This window comes from Xiphophorus maculatus, chromosome 5 (assembly GCF_002775205.1).
Source record: "Xiphophorus maculatus strain JP 163 A chromosome 5, X_maculatus-5.0-male, whole genome shotgun sequence".
NCBI classification, from domain to species: Eukaryota; Metazoa; Chordata; class Actinopteri; order Cyprinodontiformes; family Poeciliidae; genus Xiphophorus; species Xiphophorus maculatus.
Window position 1 is genome coordinate 17,102,803 of NC_036447.1, and position 23,645 is coordinate 17,126,447.

At 40.8% G+C, this 23,645-nt stretch overlaps 3 protein-coding genes across 3 annotated transcripts; 1 reads left to right on the top strand and 2 right to left on the bottom strand.

Annotated features, from left to right (window-relative positions):
* Positions 1–345: 345 nt before the first annotated feature.
* On the bottom strand, positions 346–7,592 carry dgke (diacylglycerol kinase epsilon). Its single transcript, XM_005803021.2, has 11 exons — positions 6,803–7,592; positions 5,543–5,702; positions 5,304–5,423; positions 4,687–4,830; positions 4,231–4,388; positions 4,051–4,099; positions 3,839–3,952; positions 3,645–3,716; positions 2,254–2,381; positions 2,059–2,170; positions 346–1,133 (listed from the first exon to the last, which is right to left on the bottom strand). Exons 1-11 carry the CDS (start codon positions 7,252–7,254, stop codon positions 909–911), a joined length of 1,734 nt encoding a protein of 577 aa, XP_005803078.1. The 5' UTR covers positions 7,255–7,592; the 3' UTR covers positions 346–908.
* Positions 7,593–9,487: 1,895 nt separating this feature from the next.
* c5h17orf67 (chromosome 5 C17orf67 homolog) lies at positions 9,488–13,759 on the top strand. Its single transcript, XM_023334641.1, has 4 exons — positions 9,488–9,637; positions 10,615–10,715; positions 13,014–13,138; positions 13,704–13,759. Exons 1-3 carry the CDS (start codon positions 9,580–9,582, stop codon positions 13,128–13,130), a joined length of 276 nt encoding a protein of 91 aa, XP_023190409.1. The 5' UTR covers positions 9,488–9,579; the 3' UTR covers positions 13,131–13,138; positions 13,704–13,759.
* Positions 13,760–14,083: 324 nt separating this feature from the next.
* cbx8 (chromobox 8) lies at positions 14,084–17,502 on the bottom strand. Its single transcript, XM_005803078.3, has 5 exons — positions 17,336–17,502; positions 17,159–17,202; positions 16,912–16,977; positions 16,708–16,774; positions 14,084–15,510 (listed from the first exon to the last, which is right to left on the bottom strand). Exons 1-5 carry the CDS (start codon positions 17,402–17,404, stop codon positions 14,674–14,676), a joined length of 1,083 nt encoding a protein of 360 aa, XP_005803135.1. The 5' UTR covers positions 17,405–17,502; the 3' UTR covers positions 14,084–14,673.
* Positions 17,503–23,645: the final 6,143 nt, after the last annotated feature.

A 23,645-nucleotide genomic window follows, 5' to 3' on the forward strand; every position in this document is an offset into this window, starting at 1 on the left:
AAAACACACTGACGTTTCTCATTGTAACTTGACTAAATGTGGAAAGCACCAAGGTGCAAGAACATGTCTGCAAGTTACTGACTCTTGGAGGTGGCCATTCTGTCACCTTCATGGATCTTTTAGCAAACGTTCAAAGTTTCAGCAACAAACACAAGAGACAGCTTTCTTTTGTGCTTGGTTTAGGGTGGTGTTTAGGGTGTCAAACTCCAGTCCTCGAGGACCGCTGTCCTGCAGTTTTTAGATGTGCCACAGGTACAAAACACTGGAATGAAATGACTTAATTACCTCCGTCTTGTGTAGATCAGTTCTCCAGAGCCTTAATGACCTAATTATTCTATTCAGGTGTGGTGCAGCAGAGGCACATCTAAAAGTTGCAGGACTGCGGCCCTTGAGGACTGGAGTTTGACACCCCTGGTTTAGACCATAAAACGTAAGATGAATCACTAAGAGTTGATGGCGTCTGTCATCTCTTACACGACTCTTTCTTGTATCACAGCTTTTCATGGCCTGCTGCAGGTCTGACATGGCTTTTAGAGGGCGTGGAGGACGAGTTAAATTTGGCTCACTAAAAGAAACACTCAGTTTTAAATATAGCAGAATAAATACAGCACAGTTATGTCTAGACTCTATAATCTATATGGCACGAGGGATCAGTGCAAATAAACAGAAAGCTTTCCTTAACATGTTCGCCGCCACCTGACTGCTCCAGATAGTAAATGCCTGAGGTCTCAGCTGCAACAAATGACGGTTCGAAGATAAAGGACAAAGTACACAATACGAGGATTCAAAACTGTGACTCAGTGTATGAAGTGGAGGCAAACTCAAGCAGACGGCGGACCAGTGAAGACGGACTGTAAAACAGAAACCATGATAAGAGGCGTTTAGGATCTCGTGACGCCTGAGGCGCATCACGCTTGCACAGTAGTAGTCAACCACGGGGGCCTGGGGGAGTCATGAGGGGCCGGGCTCTCCGGATCAGAGGTGCTGGACTCGTCATCGTCATCATCTGTCTGCTCTGCGCTGTGGTACAGCATGAAGGTCTGGGTCTTATGGGTGATGGTGATGGTGCAGGGCCCCTGAGCCCAAGGCTCCCCGTCCACCTGCATGGGCATTGTGGAGTTCTTCAGAACCAGCTGGAGGTTGAAAATCCCAAATGTTAGAATATCACACGCCACTGATCCACAAGGAAGTTTTAGCGCATAATACGCATCTTTCAGCAGGAAAACATATATATACAGTGCATAATTGATAAAAAAGTATAGCTACTAGAAAAATTATGAATATAGTAGGGGTGTACTGATTTATTGGTGCCGATTTGCTTAATTTTGGGAGATCAGTGATCGGCAAATACTTACATGTGAACCCGATCTTATCTATCTCAGCAAAGACCCAAAAATCAAACACTGTCCACTGCTGCTCTCCTGTGAGAGAGGATTGACTGACTGACCAGCCCACCAGGTCATGTCTGCACGTTTGCAGCAACAATAGTCACCCCAGCCAACTCAGTGACTTGTATCGACCAAAGTCGGAATTGGTAGGTCAAGCTTTTTAAAGATTGGAAATTGGCGATCAGCCAGAAAACTGCAATCAGTGCACCCCTAGAATATAGTTCCACAAAATAAAGTATATATTCAGAAAGGTATAAAAATTAATAATTTCAAGATTTATTCTGTACATTTTACCAATTAAATAACTAAATTGATAACTATTTTGATTAGAAATTTGGGATTTTTTTTTGTAACTTATTGGTGGAATAAAATATTTTGGACAATAAATACAGTTTATTATTAACACTAGACGTAAAAATAAAAGTCCTTCTCTAAAAACGCTCCTAAATGCAAATAAGGCCTCGTTCAGACCAGGTAATAAAAGGCATAACAGCTGACTCAGACACAAGTAGGCCATTCACACCTGGCACTTAAATCCACCCTAAGCAACTAGATGAATTACCTGTTTTACATGCAAAGACGCATCAGCTGAGCAACAAACAGGCCTGCTAATGCTGTCATTCAGATGTGTGAGGGTGTGTGTGTAGGGGGAGGAAGGGTATGCTCTCACCCTGACGGTGTGTGCCTGTCCCAGTCGCACAGGGTTGGCCAACTTGACCTGGATCTGAGCGCAGTGGAAAGAACCGAACACACCCACAACCTCCAGCAGCCCGTCGTCCAGCCTGCGGGTTCAGGGCATCCGTCGCATGAGGCCCCCTCAAAAATGTGATTTCTTCTTACATTTTCACACCTAAGCAGGTCTCACCGAGTCGGGGGGCAGGGTTCGTCTCCCATCCCCTCCCACAGCCGGCAGCCTCCTCCCCAGTAGCCGATGTTGCAAACGATGATGCCCTCCAGGCTGGGCAGCGCCACCCTCTCCCCGTCCAGCTCCAGCTGTGGTGGCAAACGCCATCAACAATTAAAGTCAGAAAAATGATGGCTTCATAATTAACACTTTGGTTCTATCTTTGTTTCATAATGATATCAAACTATTTAAGCGTTTACTTTTAAACAACAATCTTCACCATTTAAGGTGAGAGAGTTCAACATCTTCAGTAATCTGTACTATAATCTGGAGATGAACTCATATTAAAGACAGAGATGATTCAAAGATGGATCAATCCTCAGCGTTTCGGTTTATTTCTCATAAAGCTGCGGTTGATTACAGATTACAGCTGCAGGAGGGTTAGTTTAAACCTGGGCTGATGTCATTTAAATATCAGTGAGTTTTGTCTTAGTAAAACTAATCAGAATGATTTTTTGAATGCAAGCCACACGTGATGTCCAAAAGGCATTGTGAGACTCCTTAACCTTCCATAATTATAGTGCTATTGTATCTGTAGAGGTCCAAGATTTCCAAAGAGAAATGAAAGATGTTGGAGTTGTTCTTGGAATTGGCAACGTTTAGATTGGTTGATTTCCTGACACGATTGTGGCTTTTCATAGTTCCTAAATTTTCAATCAGGTTGAGGTTGAAGCCATTCCAGTAAACTGTGCAAATGATTTCAGTGTTGTTAAAACTGAGCTGTAGTGGAGTCTTTAGAGTTAAAAGGCGCTCCAGAGCCTTTCACTGCACTTAGTAAAGCTTTAGTTGAATATGTGCATTAAATTTGGATGCAATGTGGATTATTTTTGAAAGATTTGGACCCAAAGATTGGTTTTAAAAATCATTTATGCTTGTTCTATAAAAGTCCCCCTTTAAAATACTGCGGTTTAAATAAATCCTAAAGGTTTAACATTCATACCTATGAACAGCAGCTACAGTTCAGTAAGACTGACTGAAGTGGTTGTTTTTGTCCAGTTGCCAGGGTTGCATGACGACATTTGCTCCCTTTAGATAAAATCTATTTTGTTAGTTTCACTACTTTAGATTTTAATGATCTGCAAATCACAGACTAAGTCCTTCATCCATTTAGCTTTTTATTACAACTCAGGCATGAAAATGGACCCTTTAACTCATCTAACTGCATGCATTAGTAAACTAGCTTACAGGCTTAGTTTCACTTTGCATAAAAGAAGATGACAGTAGCCTGGCTCAGCTGAAGCTCACTGCTTTTTGCTTCATTAGGAGAGTTTATATTGTGCTCCTTTCAGCAGCTTTATTGCCTAAAATAAAAACAGATCAGATACAGTCAACAATGACAAAGCTTACCATACCTCAATCCTTTTATCCAGATCTTTACATTCCTGCACTAAACAATCTCTGGTGCCATACAGGAAGTACACGGCCTGAGGCAGGACAAATAAAGACAAAGCCACCAAATTTACAACCAGTCGCTGTGTATTCATATGAAAATACAAGTGCGGTCAAGTTTGAACGGGATTTGCGTATTCAAACGAGGCGCTGGGACCTTGTTTATGATGCGGCTGGAGAAGAACGAGGGTGTTTTCTCACGGTGGGCATGGAAGTTGAGCGCCATCAGAGCATCTGGACCCACAGAGAAGTAGTTGTTCATGGACAGAACCTGGAGGGGGGAGAAGTTCGGCGGGTCAGCTTTGGCTTGTAAACGTTTGCACAGAAATACAAAGCCGTGTGTTTGAAAAACTTATGTACGTATATCACCTTTGGTTTCCGAAAGTAGACCCCCTTTGACGCTACTTGGACCTTCCATCTGAAAATTGTTATTGTGCAGATGAGCAGCATTGAAACGACCAAGAAGAGTATCCACATTCACGTTCAAACTGTTCAACTAAACTATTTAAATTTTTTTAAACTAAAAAACATGTAGTTCTGGACCCCTACCTGTCCATTTTGACCACTTCTGCGTCCAGAACGTTACGGAGAACCTGCTCCACTGGGATCTCCCCAGCGTACCCGGCTCCCCAGCCTAGAGTGTTAGAAAGGTCATTTCCTGTCCCCAGAGGAAGGATGGTCACCCTGGGGATAAACTGATCCTGGTCCTGAAAGAAAAGCAGCATAATAAAAAACATAAATAAAAAAAAAAAGGTGACATATGCTGCTTTGAAAAACAAAATGCTCAATTCGTAAAATTTTAACCATAAATGTTTTAGTTTTACTTAGATTTCATATGATAGATCATCACAAAATAGTGCATTAGCATGGTTTTCCCTTTTTATTCTTTTAAGTTGTACCTTTCTCGTTCATTTTTCTTCCAAGGAGCCAGACTCCCTGTGGTTTTTAAGGATTTCTGAAAAGCCCTGGACTTCATCAAAGCTGAACAAAACCTCATCATCGTACCTTGAGCTTCATTGCATCTACTGCATCCAGGACCCAGCCCACAGTGCCATCACCTCCACACACCAACACCCGGACCCTGCCTGGGGGCAGCAGGGTGCACAGCTGGAGGGCTTTGGAAGGAGTCAGCTCAGAAAGGTCAAACACCTGGAAAAGGACGGAGCCGTTCTGATCAAATCTGAGGCTGACGCACCTGAAGTCGGCCTGACACAACAACGATTTTTACTGCACGATAAATTGACCCAGTAATTATTGCGATAAAAGTTGATGTTTTTCACAGACAATTTTTAAGTAATACACTGATAATGGCTTAATAAAGAACGTTTGCTCTCTCAAAAAACGATGAACTTTTAAATCTTGTAAAGAACATTCTAGACCAGAACTGGACTACATATTAAATGGACAAAATAAAACACAAGAATCAAGAACAACTAATAAACCAGAAATAAAATTAAAAAATGCTTAAAACCAACGCCATGAATAAAATGGATTATAAAGTCTGTAAACAAAAATATCAATAATCAGAATGGAAAATATCGAGCTCATTTGAATTTATCACGCGATTAATTGATTAAATGCTTATTACGACAGGCTTAACCTGGAGGAAGGCAGAAGCTGACCTGCACGGGGTTGAGGAGCGTTCGAAACTCTCCCAGCAGAGCCTCCCCCATGTTGTTGCCGCTCCGTGTGTTGGCCAACACCAACACAGGTGTCCAGCTTCTCCCACAGGAAGCCCCCAACTGCAGGGAAAACAAACAAACAAACAAACAAACAAAAAAAACAGCGATGTGATATTCACTTTCTCCACCGCTCTAGGAAAAGGAAGCGACTCAGGAGATCCACGTCACGTTCGTCACACCTTGGTGAACTCGTCAGGGTGCCGGCGGCGCAGCTTGTTGACAAGGTGGAGGTAGTGAGGAGGGATGATGAGGCTGTGGAACTCGCCCAGGTCGCACGTTTCTGCGTCCGCTAAGCCGTCCATGCAGTCATCGTGAACTGTGGTCTGACACCAGACACACCTGAAAAGGAGGCGCAGAGGGAGACGCACCGTGACAGTTTGGGGTCAAACCACGAATGGGGAGTTGAGTAGAGCAACATCAAGCCTGCACACGTTTGACAACAGCAGCAGTTCATCAGACGGGAGGGTAGAGGGAGCGGTTCTAATCAATCCCATTCTGACCTCAGACGTACCTCTTTAAATGACCAACTTTTTTATATTACGTTTTATTTTTGCATAGCCTAATCTTGCTGTTTAAATTCTTCCAAATGCATAAGGCATTTTTTCTAACATGCCTCCTTATTTGTAAGTTAAGCTGACATTGAACTAGAAACAAGGTGGAACATCTTTCCATTGTTTAAACCGGGTTTGTTCTCCGGCTGTCAGACGAGTTCTGTCAACATCCCAGGATTAGATGAAAACCAGACGTTAGAGAAGCTCGAAAGTATAAACAGCGAAGTTGCACCGTCACACACAGCATTGGTAAAAAGTAATGAATATCTTGGAACATAAAGCTTTCAAATATGAATACAAAATGAAGAAATATCTCTGCTCATCACCAGGTAAAACCAAGAAAATTTTGGTTATGTATTAATATTGGTTATGTATTAATAGGAAAGACCAAAAAGACCAAAAAAATGTCTACAGTATATAATACTATCCTACAGGAAACATTTTGTTATAGGATGTCTATCATTAATAATCTTGTTTTTGCTTCATTTTATTGAAGGTTTAATGTGAGACCACAACATTCCAATTTGTTTGACGAGTAAGATTCCAATCACATTTTCCCAAAAAAAAAAATGTGTAAAATTCCTAAACATGCAACTTTTTGGAGTAGCTTCGCTGGGATCGATTTTACCGCACAAGTACCGATTTGACACCTATACCGACTTTGCATGGTTATCGATATTTTGGATCATCTGCTAATCTTAATAGACTGAAAGATTAATGTTAATTAATCTACATGTGTAGCTTTTTTTTTTAAATGTGCGTATATAGATAAAGTTTTACTCATTATCTGTATGTTTCCGACTTTGGACACCACTGATCTGAAACCTTAATGAAGTCACAGTGATGTGTTTACTCTACTTGTTTAATCCTGTCTGACATCTGTGGTACCTGAGGTCGCAGAGCTTAGGCTGAGTCCCACACTGCTGCTTGCACACAGCACAGTAACTAGCCAGCGGCACGTTTCCGCGGACCCAGCGGTGCTCCGTGGATCCGTCAGGGCGAGACGGGGCCATGATCTCTTTGCAGGGCAGGCTCCTGTCGGCCCGGCGCAGGCACTGCTCGTCGGCGCACACGCCGCAGCAGTCGCAGAAAGCTCCGTGCAGGATGTGCTGCGAGCAGACGCAGCAGTAGGTGGGCTTGTTGAACAGGTCCGTGTAGTGCCAGCCGTGTTTGCTCTTCCTGAAGAACTCCTTCATGTAGGTCTTCCTCTTGGAGCGCTGCGCGCTGCACCACAGCGTCAGGATGACCGGGACGATGACGGCCAGAGAGGTCCAGAACAGCAGCGTCCACTCCTCCCGGGAGCCGCAGTCCTCCCTCGCCTCGCCCCCCTCCGGGCACATCGCTGCTGCGGCCCGGACACGAGCGACGGGCTTTCAAGGAGCGCAAATGGGAGAAGAGAAGCGCAGAGTCACCACCAAGCGACGACTCATGTTCACTGGCATCAACAGGACGCTGCTTTGTAGTTTGAAGAGGAAAAACTACAAACAGGAAGAGGACGGCATCACGTCGAAACGCGAAGTTCTTACGCTGACGTAACTCCTGCAAAGAGGGCTTACACGCCAAGATAGTTCACCCCTACAAATTCAATTCAATTACAACAAATTGCAACGTTACGTTTCCTGTCAGTATTATCAAAGTATTATTAGTAAACTCTTAAAGGCCATTTTTAAATCTTACTTTTGGTGATTGCTTAATAATGTTTTATGTATATATAGATTTGGTAAATTAAGGCTGCAGAGCCATGCAGCCTAAATTTACATAATTCAGCTTGAAAAATAATGGCGAAATATTTGAAAATATAAATATTTTTGAACAGCTGGGATGTCTTTGTTGTGATTATTTACAAGATATTGACCGCAATAAAAATATTTCAGGTGATGCAATGAAACGAAATAAGGAAAATCAGATTAAAATACGTGTTCGTGGTTTTCTATTCTATTCTATCCGTCAATTTGAGCGAACACAGACGTAATCGTAGACCTCATCTCACATTTAATAAATTATCTTTGGTGCGCTTGCCTGAGGTCAAGCTTACGCATGCGCAGTGTTGAGATCCGGTGGCACAATGACACATTCACACAATGAGAGGACAACATCTGCGGTCTCCTGCTTCCCCGGAGTGAATCAAGGCAAAGTGCTTATTAAACTACCCACGCTTCTAGAAACGCAATGATGAGCAAGAAACCATGAGATGTGGAAACGGAAGTGATGACACAAAAAGACGTGTTCCGTTGTTTGACACCCACAAAAAAGGAATCGCATAGAAATGTTTTATTTTAAATCTTAATAAGCGTTTCACATTTGTTTAAAATCCCAACCCAGTTTTAACGAGCCGTGAAGGTAGTATTTCTCCTCAGATGGTATTTCATGTAGATCATTTCATGAATCAAATACATTCTCAGGAAAACATGTCAAGTTTTCCTGAGAATGATTATTTAAAATAATCATTTGGTGTGTGCGTTAGCACTGCCATCTAGTGGACACTCCTCCACATGCTTGCCATTCGTCACTCCCCTAATAAAATGACATGTTTTTCTGAAGAGTTTTCTCACTTTCAGTATTTTTATTAAACCAGTGTGCTATATTATCTACTCGACTTGCTAAAATTTGTTTAAGCGATGTTTTTATTAACCCAATCCTCTACTTCACTGAGCAAATGTCTTGTACCACAACTCATTTCTTTCCAGTTTTGCTCCTAGTAAGTCAGACTTTGGGCTTAAGGTCTTGACAGCAGATTTTTTTTTTTTTTTTTTGGTTCACTTTAATTCAATACCTGAACTTGGCCATGCTGTACAATTTGTGCTACAAAAAAGTTGATGAAAAAATAAGCCTTTCTTAAAAAAAAAAAAAAAAAAGCTTTTACAGCAGCAAAGATAATATAACAGAGATGCACTAAGCGTCATATGTAGGAGACTAGCTGAACTTTATTAGGTCAAATTTGCCTATTCTGGGTTGGACCCTGTTTTGCAGACAGAGCTGCCTTAATTCTTCACAATGTAGCTTGGTAAGGTGTTGGACACATTGGATCCATATTGATTAAAACGTTATGAAATTGCTGCAGATTTTGGTGTACATGCATGATGCTTACTAAGTCCTCTTCTTTCCCCATTCTAAAGCATTATCATTTCAGCAGGTCGTCTTTGCCACTTTCAACAGATGAACCTAATAAAGTGACTGCAGACTGGCAACCTGCTATTGACAGAGCCCTAGTTGATAAAGGTCACAGTGACACATGAGAAAGGGAGGAGTGGATTTATATGGAACTGATATAATTCAAATTTAGGGAAGAGGAAACTTTAACTGAACTTTGCTTAAAGTTTGTGAAATAAATACAAATAATAATAATAATAAAAAAGTAACAATTAAAATAAAACCAGGAATATTTCTCAAAACCTACAGCCTGCTTGTCTGGAAATAAATACAGTTGAAACAAGAAATGTATATTCACCGAATAAAAAGACATACACATTTTTTTTCTCACTTTCTTCAAATTCGGAAATGTACATACATTTGGTCTGTATGTAAACATCTTCCTCACCCACAAACCTCTCCCAAGTTTGTGGGCGAGGAAAAGGGGGAGGAAGACAGGGAGGAGAAATTTCCCCCCTTCACACCTTCTGAGCTGCAGTGTGGAGCTAAGAGCCGTGAAGACTCAGGCAGGAAAGATGAAGAAGGAGCTGGTGGTGTTTCTGCTGTGCCTGGTCCTGCTGGCCACTGAAACAGGTAGGATTGCATCTGGGAATAAAGCTGAGGGTAAAATCAGAGTCACAGAGAAAAGCAGAGAGATATTAGCACTATTTAATATACTTATTGTGTATCTTAACTGTGTCCCCCCCCCCCCCCCCCAGCAACTGGGAAGCTTCTTTATACAGATTGTGAAGGAAAAACGTATCATTATTTTTACAAGACTGTTTATATTTGAAGACAGATGGGATTAGAAACAACATATTTTTGATTTTTGCTAAAATAAACAAGGCGAGTTATTTTATTATCCAAAGCATGCTGTTTTTGCTTTCTCGAAGCTCACTAAAACTCCTGGGTTTCAAATTGCGTGGCTTCTTTTTAATGTCCACATTTCTGGACGAGACAATTGCCACGTATTGCTGTGAGGCCCCGGCTGCAGCAGAGCCTGCACCAGACGGGGCCCCGATGTTGACAGAAGTAGGTACCGTTCCCCTGCAGCTCGCTCATGCGCCAGAAGAAGACAGAGCCTCCCCGGCTGCATGCTGGGGTCACGTGCTGCTCGGAGTCCCTCTCCAGGGAGTGTGAAGGATGAATGAGCACTTTGTTACCGACCCGGCCTCCAAACACAGCCCTAGATTCAGAAAGAGAGAGAGAGAGAGAGAGAGAGAGGGGACAGAGAGTCCTCATTCTGCAAAGACCAGTGTTTACAGGAGCTGCTCCTCTGGGATTGGCTGTGGGGGTAAAAAAAAAAACAAAAAAAAAAACAGGCTGCCCTGGTTGAGGAAAGATGTTGTTCTGATTAGCCAATACCCAGCTGTGACAAAAACAGCTGGCATGTTTATGGAAAGACAAACAAAAACAGGCTGAGGTTAAACTGCAAGCTGAGAATACCAGGAGGAAGCACTCTGACTCACATCCACACAGCCAGGAGCTGAAAAACTGCAGTCCTGTTTGGAAATCGCTTCAGTATCACAAGACAATGACCTGTGCAGACAAACTGTTTGTTTCCTCCTCAGTTGCCAATCCTATCATCGGGGAGAAGTTTGCCAAGCAGCTTCTTCGCAGCAAGAGGCAGGACAGGCCGGTGAAGGCCGGCCACCCCGATGAACCAATGAGGGTAAGGCGAGAAACAAGCAGAACCCAATCATAAAATATCTCACATTACAGAGTATATTTCACTCTGTTAAATATCTAACATTTCTTTATAACTTAGGCTTTATTTTATTGAGTGGATCAGAGTGTCTAAAACTTGTAAATCAGCAATCAATCGCTTTCCTTTAGTATGGGCTATTTAGTTTATGTGACACTGAGGTGGGTCAGTTTCTTGTATTTTGTTCTTCAAAATGGGAAAGACAAGTGAACATGATATTCAGATAAGGAGAATGAGTGAAATTACTTCACGAAAATAACTTCTCGTCTAAACTTCTTCGTATAGACTGTCAGATGAATATGTAGTCATTTCAAACAACTGGAATTGGATCTTGGCACCAGGTACTGTAAGGAGGACGGCAAGGGAAATATAAAGAAAAAGCTTCAGAGCCACTGGGAACTGCAGAACTGTGGACGGTGGGAAAGAACAAGCTGTTCAGCTGTGAGGTTGTGTTTGCAGAATAAACCACAGAGGACTGAAATGTTCCCATCAATCTAAACGAAGAGAAGGAACCATGAAAGAAGACCCAGGACTATGGAGAACCCAGAGAGAGTGGGGAAATTAAGAATACTGAAAGATCCCTCTTTCAGTATTGTTGTGGGAGAAAACTAAGTGTTATCCTATTTGCAAAACAGATTTTATTGAAATGTCGTTATTGCGAAACCCCACAAACCCCAACTGAATAAACGTGCTCAACTTAAAGGATGGATTCTCTATGGTTTCTAATGTAGGAATTTGCTTCCTGATCTTTTTTCTCGCATCTCATGAAGAAAGGCAGTAACTGTAGAAAGTGCTGTGTAAGCCCATGTTTTTCCCAAATGCATGAACCGTTTATAAAACTTCATTTAACTAAATTACACTGAACTGTAGTTTAATACTTAGAATAATAAAAAAAAAATTAAAAATCACACAGATGAATAAATACGATTGTACGACTCATAACATGGGTGATGTGGCTTATTGCCCAGGGCGGCACAGGCTGTGTGGGCGGTCCAAGCTTATTGATTTTTGCACGTCCAGTGAATGTGGAATGTGTTTTTCCCCCAGTGCTGTGCACGGTGTAAACACTGTCACAAAACACACCACTGACGGAAAAAGGCTAATTACACTGAAAATAGTGTCAGACTGGAAGTCTCTGAAATTAACATTGAACAAATAAATGCCTCTTGATGACATGATTACAAATTTGTGTTTTGCAGAACTGGCTTTCTCGAGGGAGTTTATATTTCATTTGTTTGTCTGTGCGGGAGCAGGAAAAGGAAAAAAGTCAACGACGGGATGCAAGAAGGCAACCAGGGAGTAATTCAAGCAAAAAGTGCCACTGGCCATGCTTCTGCTTTTCAGCTGCAGTTCTAATAATAATAATAATAATAATAATAATAATAATAATAATAATAATAATAATAATAATAATAATAAATAAATAAATAAATAAATGCAAAACATGGAGTCTTTAAATGTAATGCAAAGTGTGCATTTGCAGTAAACCGTATCAGTACTTACAAACAAAAATTCTGTCAGAAACAAAGACTGGACAGTACTAAAGTTTCTACTCTGAGTGGATATGAATGTGAAACAGCGTTTTGTGCATCGAGTTGCTGTGAGCTGTGATAATGAGAATCATCATGTTTGTTTGGAAACTTCGTATTATGGCCATGTTTATTTCTGGAAGCAGTGAAACATCAGCTTGAGTTTGATGCGTCTACTTGAGGTTTTTCTTCGCCATTCTGTTACTGGATGTCAGTTTGAGATCAGATTTCACTTTGAAGAAATTATGGCAATCAGTTGTTGTTTTTTTCTATCTTATTTTTGATGGGGTCGCTATCACTGTTTCCACCGTGAAAAACAGTTCAACCTTCTTTTATTGTGTTCATGGGTTCGCTAAAGGGACGTTATCATTGTTATTATAAGGAGACCTGAGGTTATTACGTGGTGTCTGCAGAAGTTTACTTTCATGGGGAGGGCTATCGTGTTCCAGTGTCTAGTATTTTTTGCAAAGCTGTTAAAATAATAATAATTTTAAAAAACTCAATAAACTCACACAAGTCATGCTTTTCTGCACTCATCTGGTTTCATTGTCCAGTTGAACTGGAGGTGTCTCAGCAGGATTTCGCTCTGATTCTGCGATTCTCCCTGAAAAGTTACAATTTAGCAAACTGTGAAAACCAGCAATAACATCCGTCAGCCCAGAGGGCTTCTTCCAGCTTATTTATTTATCTTTTTTCCCCACGTGTCTCCTTCGGGTGACTCTGCATCTCTCCACAGGAGCATCTGCTCCGCATGCAGGCGCTGGACCAGAGGGCCCAGGAGACCAACATGGAGTACTGGCTGAACCCCCACTGCCCCCCGCGCTGCGACAGGAACTACGGACACCCGGTCTGAGCACCAAGGTCTCCGCCAGTCTTTCCACATTCAGTTTTCGGATCCAATCCGTGCGCTGCCAAATTCGCTGATAAAATCAACGCTCTGCACTCATAATTTGCAGGCCTTCGTCGTCTATTCAAACATTTTAATGAAGTCCTTACGAGGCCACAGCAGAGCGTATATAGTCCCTGGGTCAAATTATCCTCTTCGTGGACTTTCTTGAATGCCAACAAAACATGTCCCCTAGCTTTCTTCCATGACGTTTGTAAAAAATTTCCCCCCCCCAAAAATTATTGTTTTATTTTATTTTTTTTCTATTTGTAGTTGCGTTTATGGCTCAGCTGAGTTCAGACGAACCTTTCTCAGGTCAAGTTTGGGAATAAAGTGCCGTGTGACTGCTTTCTACTAAACCTGCACGCTATAAAGCGCTGACGGTGAAAAGATGCTGCTTCTTTCTCCAAACAGCTGTTGAAGTAAAAACAAAACACACGTCAGGCCGTCACACTGCGTCACGAATTAATTTGCTTATTTTTGCGTTAATCAAGCACGGTCTTATATTTATTTATTTTTTTTTTTCCCCTCTGCTTGCAGAAAACGACCAGGAACGACGGGACACGAATTTCACGAAGGGATCTTAAAAAAAAAAACAAAGAAAGCAAAAACTTTTCTTCCTATTATTGTCCTTCAAATACAAAATGTTTTCTAATGTATAAGAGTGTAGTTCACGTATTTTTCTAGTTGTAGATTTTTTTTTCTGAGTAACAATGGACAGCAAAATAAAATAAAAATAATTAATAAATACCCGTGTTCAAACTCTTTATTACTATTATATATTATGTTTACAAACCAAACCATATGCTTTTTATGAATAGAGAGCGCAGAGTGAAGCGGTACGCAGTCGTTACGGAATTCGGGACGTTAGTGTCTCATGGCTGTATTAAAATAAAAAAAGAAAAAATAACGCATACATGCAAACTCAACTGATTTATTGAAAAGCATCTAAAAAGCAATCTGACAACTTTCTGTTACGGCAAACATATCTATGAAAAATGTAAAATGACGTATATTCTTGGGAAAAAATTGATAAATGCACCTTGAAGGAAAAAAAAAAAAAAAAGGTTTAATTAAAAAAAAAAAAAACCCCAAAAAACAAGACATTACAAAACTCTTTAGGACAAAACAAAACAATTTTTTAATACTACTGTATTCAAAGTGCTCCAGTTTTTTTAGTTTTACAGATACACTGTCAGGATAACCAGTTCAAATAATAGATTAAATATAAGACATGGGTATCTTTTTCTTTTGAACTCAGCTTGGAAGATATGAGGGGAAAAAAATACATTCTAGCTGGTTTTAGATGGAAAAATAGTGAAATTTAGGAGCTCTGTACAGAAAGCAGCATTCTGCTGCAAAGGAAACGTCACATTCACCAACACCTCAGGTAAAACGGACCTCATATCATTTGGTCAAAACATTAAATATATACCAGACTTTATATAATACTCCTTTATACATTACATACAAAAACAGCTTTGCTTAAATATCCCATAAACTTCCAGAATCATCTTTTGTCCTTGAAGAAGCCCTTGGAGGTGCTGCTCTCCTTGATGGTGACAGTCAGGAAGTTGGCGGTCACGTCCGTCACCAGCACCTTCTCCACGTTGCTGAGGCACGGCCTCCAGGCCGTTTGGTCCTGGCTGTCATCGAACCTGGTCGGAGACTGCCTGTCCAGAAAGTAAGGCTTCTCCATCGGCGGGAACTCGGTGGGTGGGCCGCGGCTCGCTTTGTGGTGGTGCTTGAGGTGCGCCGCCACCAGGTAGCTGGAGCCGTCTGTAGTCCTGTGTGGCTCCAGGCTCCGGTGAGAGTGGAGCTGGGAGACTTTCTGTGTGTGGTGATGATGATGATGATAATAGTGGTGGTGCTGGTGGTGTTTGTGGTTCTCTGAGTGTCTGTGGGCCAGCTTCTGCAACCTCATCTCCTCAGCTCCCTGGAACTTGGACAGTTTGTGAGGACCGTGTCTCTCCTCTTCCTCTTCCTCCTCCTCCTCCTCCTCTGCTCTTCTCTTGCGTGGCTCGGAGACGACCGGGCTGAAGTCGGCGTCTACAAAGCGGGGCTTTGGCTTCGGCCCCCTTTTTTTGGGTGCTTGGACGGTGCCGTCTGAATCAGAATGTTGAAGGGAAGATCGCTGGTGCCCGTGGAGACTCAGTTCAGAAGGTCGCACGCGCATGCTTTCTCCACGGTTGACGGCGCTCGGCGGGAAGATGGTGGGAACGACAGCCCTCAGGCCTTCTCTAGCCCTGGGGGTGAAGACCGGCTCGGGGGTTGGGTACGTAATGTGCATCCCTCGCACTGCTTCGCTCCTGAACTCATAAGACTTGGTTTTACCTTTCGCCTGCGCCTAGATGAAAATATTTAAAAGGCATTTTTAAGCTACACAAAAAAGAAATTCTTTTTTATTAAACGACATGACAATAATGTTGGTGTTTTATAAAGGAAATCTTCAAATGTCAAGGCGCTTTTCTATCGTATACCACTGTGATATTACAAGACACGGCATCATCAGCTCTGAGACGAACATATTTTCTGTTTAGATTAAATCACCAAACAAGTGCAACAAAAAGCTTTCCTTACAAATGAATTTTTTCAGTTGCCATGACAGCAAGCTGCTACGTTTTGACTAGTTTCACAAATTATGATTTCCAGCTCTCACATCATTGACAAACTAGAAACATTTTAGGTGCACTTTAACTACTGATAAGTAATTCAGAAACTAACAGCTTTTTTAGGTGGTTTATAGCAAGAATGCAACAGAAAGATTGACTCTTCCTCTCAAAAAAGAATAATTAAAATGATTTTTAAAAAAACCAAAAGAAAAAAACCTCATATAGTTAATCTAATGTCAACAAATATTAGGCTTCATATTCAAGAAATAGTTTTAAAAAATTCTTCTAAGCTGAAGAGAAAATAAACTGACCCCCAAAATAGCTTGAATTAATTTTGTATTTGTAGATTACAAAAGAAATAAAGGGAAATCCAGTTGGAACATTTTAACCTTGTGCTAAGCACAATGAGCTCAGGAAAGATTGATAGAATTACAACAGAAATTAAGAAAGAAAATAAATAAAATGAGTACTTCATCCCAACTTCAACTCACTTAATAAAATTAAGCCATTATTGGTTCTCTGGCTGTAAGCCAGTCTGTGCTGCATGTAGAACCAATTAAGGATGAGAAATATAAGGTTGATGTCAAAGGTGCTGTGGTGGTAGATGACTTTAACAGCAGTTGAACCTCCAAAAGAATTTCTACTTATTTATATGAATTATCATTACTAATATTTCTGCTGCAGATACTCTAAACAGGGAACAAAAATGAATGGCTCAGCAGACAACAGGGAACAAGAAGACTATTTCCAATACCAAAAGACACAAATATGGAATTGTTAACATATACACACACACACACATATATATATATATATATATATATATATATATATATATATATATCTCCCCCAAAAAACAAACATAAAAAAAGACGAAGTCAACATGAGGAAGCCAAAAAACTGGTAAGAACAAAATGCCATTATAAATTCACCTTAAGTAGAAACGTCTTTGGTTTCGGTCCCCTCTTTTTGGGCCCATACAGCTCCCGCTCACGCTCTCTGCGGAAAGAAAACACCAACACACATCCATAACGAGGTGTCATGGGAGCAAAGTGCACGGTTGCACACTTACTGCATATATTATGTTCACTGGTTGTATCCAGAAATGCTAACATACGTCGTAATATTATAATTACCTCTGTTCGAAAGCGGCAAACAAACGGGAGTCCAAAATGTTCTCCTCTGGCTCCCAAGTGCTGTATCTGCGGAGCAGAGCATTAAATCAGACTGACAGGTCTGCGAGCGGACTCGTTAGCACCAGAGCTAAAAACCCATTGAGTTGATTTTAATCCCGCTAGCTTCGGCGAGCTAACCACGGTCAGTGCACAGACAGCTCTGCAGCGGCTCGAAAACATGTATAAGAAGCGATGCGGCGATACTTACTTGGGCGACCATCCCTTCCATTTCACCAGGTACTCAATGCGACCCTGCGTGCCATCAGAAACAGAGCAGGACTCGGGTTAGCTTGCAGAGGCAACCGCAGTGTTACACTACGCTGATGTTAACTCTGTATTCGGCTCTCCAGCAGAGGAGAGCAGAGCAGATATGCCTCCCTCCTACCTTCCTTATCCTCCGCTTGATGATAGACTCGGCCGCGAATACCCTCTCCCCGACGGCAGACAGCTCCATGTTTACTCCAGTGCTACCTACCGTTAGCCTGATGGCTGCTAGTTGAGCAGATATCCCCCCTCCTCTCACTGCACTTCACTCCCCTTCCTCCTCCAGAATTCCCGACAGACCATAATAGTACCGAACAGAATGGACGTCAGCACATTTTTTATAGCGTTGCTAAGGAACCGCCGTCGGAGGAACCACGGGCTGGATGGCCATTGGCTCAGCCGTTGCTACGTGAATAGGGTTTCTAAGTGGAGGAGGAGCCGGGCTGTTTTTTCTGGAGTAAAATGGTGGCCTATTTTTTTTTTTTTTTTTTATGTGCGCAGCGAATGAATTCGATTGAATCCGATTACTGAATCGTCTCACTAAACTTATGTAACGCCAACAATGAAAATAAATAAATAAATTAATTAATTAATAAAAAGAAGAATAAAAGGAAAAAGTCAATAACCACGGACGTGATGGTATTGAAAAAACTAAAAATAAAAAAACAAGCAAACAAAAACAAAAAACACAACTAAACAAACAGGCAAAAAAACAAACAAAACAACAAGAGGCAGAAACTGAATACTTGTCTGCTAAGTGTTTAATGAAAATGTTAGACATTTTGACAATACGAAACATTCATTTATTTAGTTTAGAAGATTATCTGCATAGCTTAACCGCAGTACCCCTGGACATATTTTTGCAAATGCAACCTATAGTTACATTTTATATTAAAGATGATAATCTTTATTATTATCATCAATTTTTGCATTTACTGTCTATACCCCATTTTATATCTAAACACCTGTCATTAGTTAAGTTAGGGCATGAAAGCTTAGGTCTAAATTCCACAAATGATACTATTCGGCACTTTTGCTAAAAAAATAAAAATAAAAAGAAGAAAGAAAGAAAAAGAGAAAGAAAGAAAGAAAGAAAGGAAGAATTTTTTTTTTACCGAATAACATAAATTAAAAAATAAATTATTTCAGTCATTTAAAATAAAAATTAGATAAAAAGCTGCAGATTGATTCTAAAATTAGAGTGAAATGTTTTCGGTTGATTGTCTGTCCTACGTAGGGTAGCCTATGCTAACGTAACAAAGTGAAATAACGCTTGACAAAATGTGGCAGCGGTTGTTTCAGTTTCCCATGTCATTCTGTATCACCGAATTACGGAGAGGCACATTAAATGCGCTCACATTTGGCTGCCTACAAACTATTTTTTTTTAAATAAAAGGAATAGTCGGATTTAGGTAAAAGATTTGATGCCTTTTTTTTTCTTTCTCCTTATTTGGCATTTTCATTTAGCTATTATTTTTATTTTATTTTCTGTTGAATACACGTGAGAGCGGACTTTTTAAAATAAAGATCAAAATTTAATTACTTTTCCGCAATTAGCTACAAGCAATAATAATAATAATAATAATAATAATAATAATAACTTATTATAGTATGTCTTTTTCTGTTCTGTCACTTTTGTTCTGCATTTAACTCCAAATTATTATATTATACTCATCCAACGTCCAGTGACCGTGAATGCGATCCACTGTTTTGTGACTTGATCGAATGTAAACGGGTGACGCGTGAACCCAGTTGCTTCATCTCCACGTTTCCACCTTTTATTTGAAGAGGAAGCTCACGTGGAGGAATTCCAGCGTGATGATTCCGTAAAGGCCCTACGCTGCGAACTAGCAGCTGAACTATAAGTTCGCTATCAATGCGCCATGATGTCTTGGATTTCTACCAAAATGAATAGTTATGGTTTTGCGGAATAAACGATCTACGGAGACGAACATTTAGTCTTAGCAGCGGATCCGAACGAAGCTGCTGATGTATGTGATCACATTATTTCTGTTATTTGTTTTTTCGTTCTCTGCCAGATGATGTTTGCAGACTGAAACAAACCACGCACTATTAAATACGACCAAACTGAGCTGAGCTAAAGCTTATATGTTTTTTTTTATTATCGTGCCTCTGCTCAGACAAATATGGACACGCTAGAACGCTTAATCAATATTTTAAAATAAAAAAAACTATAAAAAATAATGAACTTCCCATTGTTATCAAAACAAATAAAATTGAAATCCAATTACGACATTATCTACGCGTCTAAATGTTTACGATTGCTTGATGTTCCTAAATGATTATCAGTGATGCTGAACTCCTACCAGGCCAGACTGCCCAGTAATATTGACACCGCTAAAAACTCAAAATCGAAATATGAACATTCTGAATGTTGTCTCGCATAAATCGCTTTCTTTATTGCGATTGTGGCGTTTATTGAGTGGAAGCCTTTGGGTTCACCCTCTCTTTATGACATGGCTAAAAACAGTAACAATATTATTTCTGATTTTCGGTCATGCAGTTGTCAGAGTTTATTACAAATCGCGTCAACGGGAAATGTGGCTAATTTGATAGATTAAGCCACATTAAGCATTTTTTCCCAGGTGAGCGCTTTAGAGCGTCCAGTTTATCCAAACCCATTTACAGCCTGAAATATATATATTTTTAAATCTACTGTTAACCAGGAGCGGACGAACCAAAATGCGCCACGACTTTCAGCTCAGCTGGATTCTCTGCAGGCTGGGTTAAAAACCCCGTGCCTCAAATCCAACAAGTATTTTCCCTTAAAAACTAATCACGAAAAAAAATAGAAATAAAACCTGAGACAAAACCGTTTTTAACCAAACATTTTTCTCAAATATAATTTGCGTCACGAATGTGCGAAAACGAAGTGCGTTGGAGAGATCTGTGTCCTCCTCCGCTTTCAGTACGTCACCGAAATGACATTTTAATTAATTATCTCGACTTTCCGTAAGAAAATGTTGTGTGCAAGCTGAATGAACAAAATGTCAGACAGAAAGAGGAAGATGGGCGCAGCTCAGACAGCGGCTGCGATTGGTCTCGGCGCGCCTGCAGTGCAGCACCGCTGCCGCGTTCAAACGCCATTGGCTGGCTTGTATCTGGGCAAAGGCGCGCGGGCTGCCGGTGCGCACAGACGGAGGAAAAGAAGAAAAAAAACTGCGCTCACAACCCACGGGCAATAATAGCTACAGCAAATATGACCAGTGAAAGAAGTACACGGAGGTTAACAATTACATTATTGTCCCGACGAAACCCGTGGCGCCATGAAGTACCACTGACATTGGTTTTTATTTTATTTTATTTTATTTCTTGAGAGAAATCCAATCCTAATTTTATGATAGTCTAAAACAAAGACAAACAACCAACCAAAACAAACCGGCACCATGGTTTCATTTCACCACACAATAAGATTTAAATGTAAGTGTTTTTCACCTTGGCTGCCAAGAAAACGAAAAACTTCCACCGCATGCTGCCAGGTCAGGGAAACAAACGTAAGCAGGCCCGCATGAAGAGGAGTCAGATCAGAGTATAGCACGCTGTCACAAACTACTAGCAAGCAGAGCCGACTCAAATTTATTTAGGACCCTAATCAGGATTTCATTTGGGGCCCCAATTCCGGTTAACATTATTTATTGAATAAAAAGCACTTTGGGAAGAAGGTTTTATCTGAATAACCTCTTTGGTCTGGCAGTCATGCCAGTATTTTTATTTATTTTTTGTTATAGTCTCAATAGAACAGAGAAAGAGACAAATTTATGTATTGATTAGGTTGTAGTGGCATTGTTAACAACATGGGACTCCAACAAACACCGGGGCAATTAACGACAATAACTATGAACCCAACAACTTTAAATCATAACTGTTAACATACGTATCAGAGTTTCAGTGTTTTCCTTTCATTCCACAAATCCAAAATACATTCAAATGTTACATTTGGAAGAACTTAAAAGTAATAATGATACATTTCCAGCGATTCAGAATAGATTTGTGTTCTGCATGAGAGGTTAGGCACTATCTGTTGCCTCACTGTGACCTGAGCTGGGAAATTTAACAGCAGCCTAGTTCACATATTCCTCAGGCCGGCTACACCTCCAACTGCAATGAAGACAGGGGCACAAATCATCGTTTGCACCGAAACGACTGTTTTACCTGTCTGCACAGCTTAGTGGGCGCAGTGAAAGTTTGATTTTTCCAGGCAGAATGCGCCCCCGGCCTGCTTCACTCTCTTATAATGATTTTCTGTAAAAAAATATATATCAGAGGCTAAAATGATGTAAAAATCAAAGATACAGCATTTAAGAGACTGTGAGAGAGTGAAATCACACAGACATTTACACATTTGCAAGTAATTTTACACAAATCAATCAGTTTTGCAGATGCTTCAAAACATCCCCTTGAGTTCAACATATCAAACAGATATTTGCGTAAAACGCATTTACTTTGACGCCTTCTCAAAACGGCGCCAACAAGTAGAAAAACATATTCGAGAAAAACTTTCTAGTTCATTTTCAAGTCTTTAAGAGCTCCTCTTTCATAACCAGAAACGATACGGTTTTTTTTTCTGTCAGATTAGGTTCTGAATAAGAGACCGCATCGGCGGGCCTCCCTCAGTCATGCATGTGCAAATTCAGCCTCAGTTGGCAGGAAAGAGCGATGAGATGTGACAACTCCGTCTCTGTCTATATTTATCATATGACACAAACGTCTTTATTTATGCTGTTATTTCAGTGGGAGAGAAAGCAAGCTGCATATTGCGCAAAACCTGCAGCCACTGAAATGCGCAGGAATTCTGTTGCGGGTCCACGAACTGAGAGGCGTGTTTTTTTTTTTTACTTGAACAGAAAGTGCACAGAGGAGGAGAGCGAGGACAGCCATTTTCTCTGTCGTTGCTCACATTAATGCGCACGGAGAGCAGTTTCACTGGCAGCGAAGGGAAATGGTCGAACTGCTGCCGCCTTCTCCCACAGATGACACCGACTGTCCCGACCAGCTGCTTCGGTACAAAGAGGCATATCAGTCAGTTGCTTATAAATGTCTAGCGATCCAGATCGGCGATTTCTTTCTTTCTAATTTTTTTTGTTAATTTTTAAAAGATTTGCGCAGAAGAGCCCCCCAAGTGCGCTGCGCATCTTACTGAGCAACTGCTGTCTGACGCAATTCATACGCTAATCAAATGGCAGACAGTGAAGCCAGCTGAGATGCTGCTTTGTTATGTATGACAGACCCACACAGAACATGTCGGTCACACTCCTGTACGCAGATGTTGACAAACGCATGAGAGAAAGAGCTGCTCAGGTCTATATCCAGCTTTGAATCAGGGGTTACTGACTCATTAACTCTCGTCACAGTATTTGCTGACATGTACAGGTGGATCTCAAGTTAAGTCAATATTATTCAAAAAAAAAAAAAAAAAAAAAAGGTAAAATTCAACAACCTGCACAAGGAGTGATATTTGTTGTGCATTTTTTGAATTTGAATGACCTACAGCTCTTGACAATTGAATCCAGTTTCTTGTAAAAAGAAGAAAAAGAAAAATAATAAATTCAGACCAATCATTAAAAAAACAATATAATTACAGAAATGTCATACCAGTTTTATAGTCTGCACAATCATAGACTGCCGACTTAACTACTGTCTAGTTATTGATACTTTTCACAAGGAGGGTAAGGAACTGGTTGTTCTAAGAGTCTGGAGGGAGAATATGGGCATCAACTTGCTTGAGGTCCAGTGTGACGTTTTCACAGTCAGTGATGATTTGAGGAGCCATGTCGACTGCTGGTGTTGGCCATCTTTCTTAGAGCAATTCGACAGGCTTTGTAGAGATGCTGAATCCCAGAGCAGTGGTGTCCACAGTCTGTCCTCAAGGGTCAGTATCCGGTTTTAGTTTTCTCCCCAGTTCCCCACACCTGAATGAAATGATGGTTTATTAGTAGAACTTCTGCAGAACTTTGACATGCTGACGAGGTAGCAAGACCAATTCAAACAGCTGTGTTAGATCAGAGACATCTATGCTGGCAGAACACCGGCCCTTCAGGTCTACAGCTGTTGACCCATGTGGAGAATTTATGACGTATTGCAGGGGGAACAATGAGAGACACCAGGCGCAGCAAAGCAGACAAACTGAAGGCTGCGACCTGGTTCTCCTTAACACCTCAGCATGATTACTGCCATGTTGAACTGATGCAGTAATTCAAGCAAAAACAGCCCAGACCAGCGAAAGCATTGACTCTGTAGTACATGGAAAAACTTTACAGCAAGCTGACATCTGTTAAAAGAATAATTTAAAAAAACTTTAGTTTCTTGCAGTATTTTGATTGAGAAATTCAGTTTTGAGTTTTCTTTATCTTTGAGCCTGAAAATCAACAGGAAAAAAAAAATACCTGAAACGTGTTGGTATGTGGTGGAAT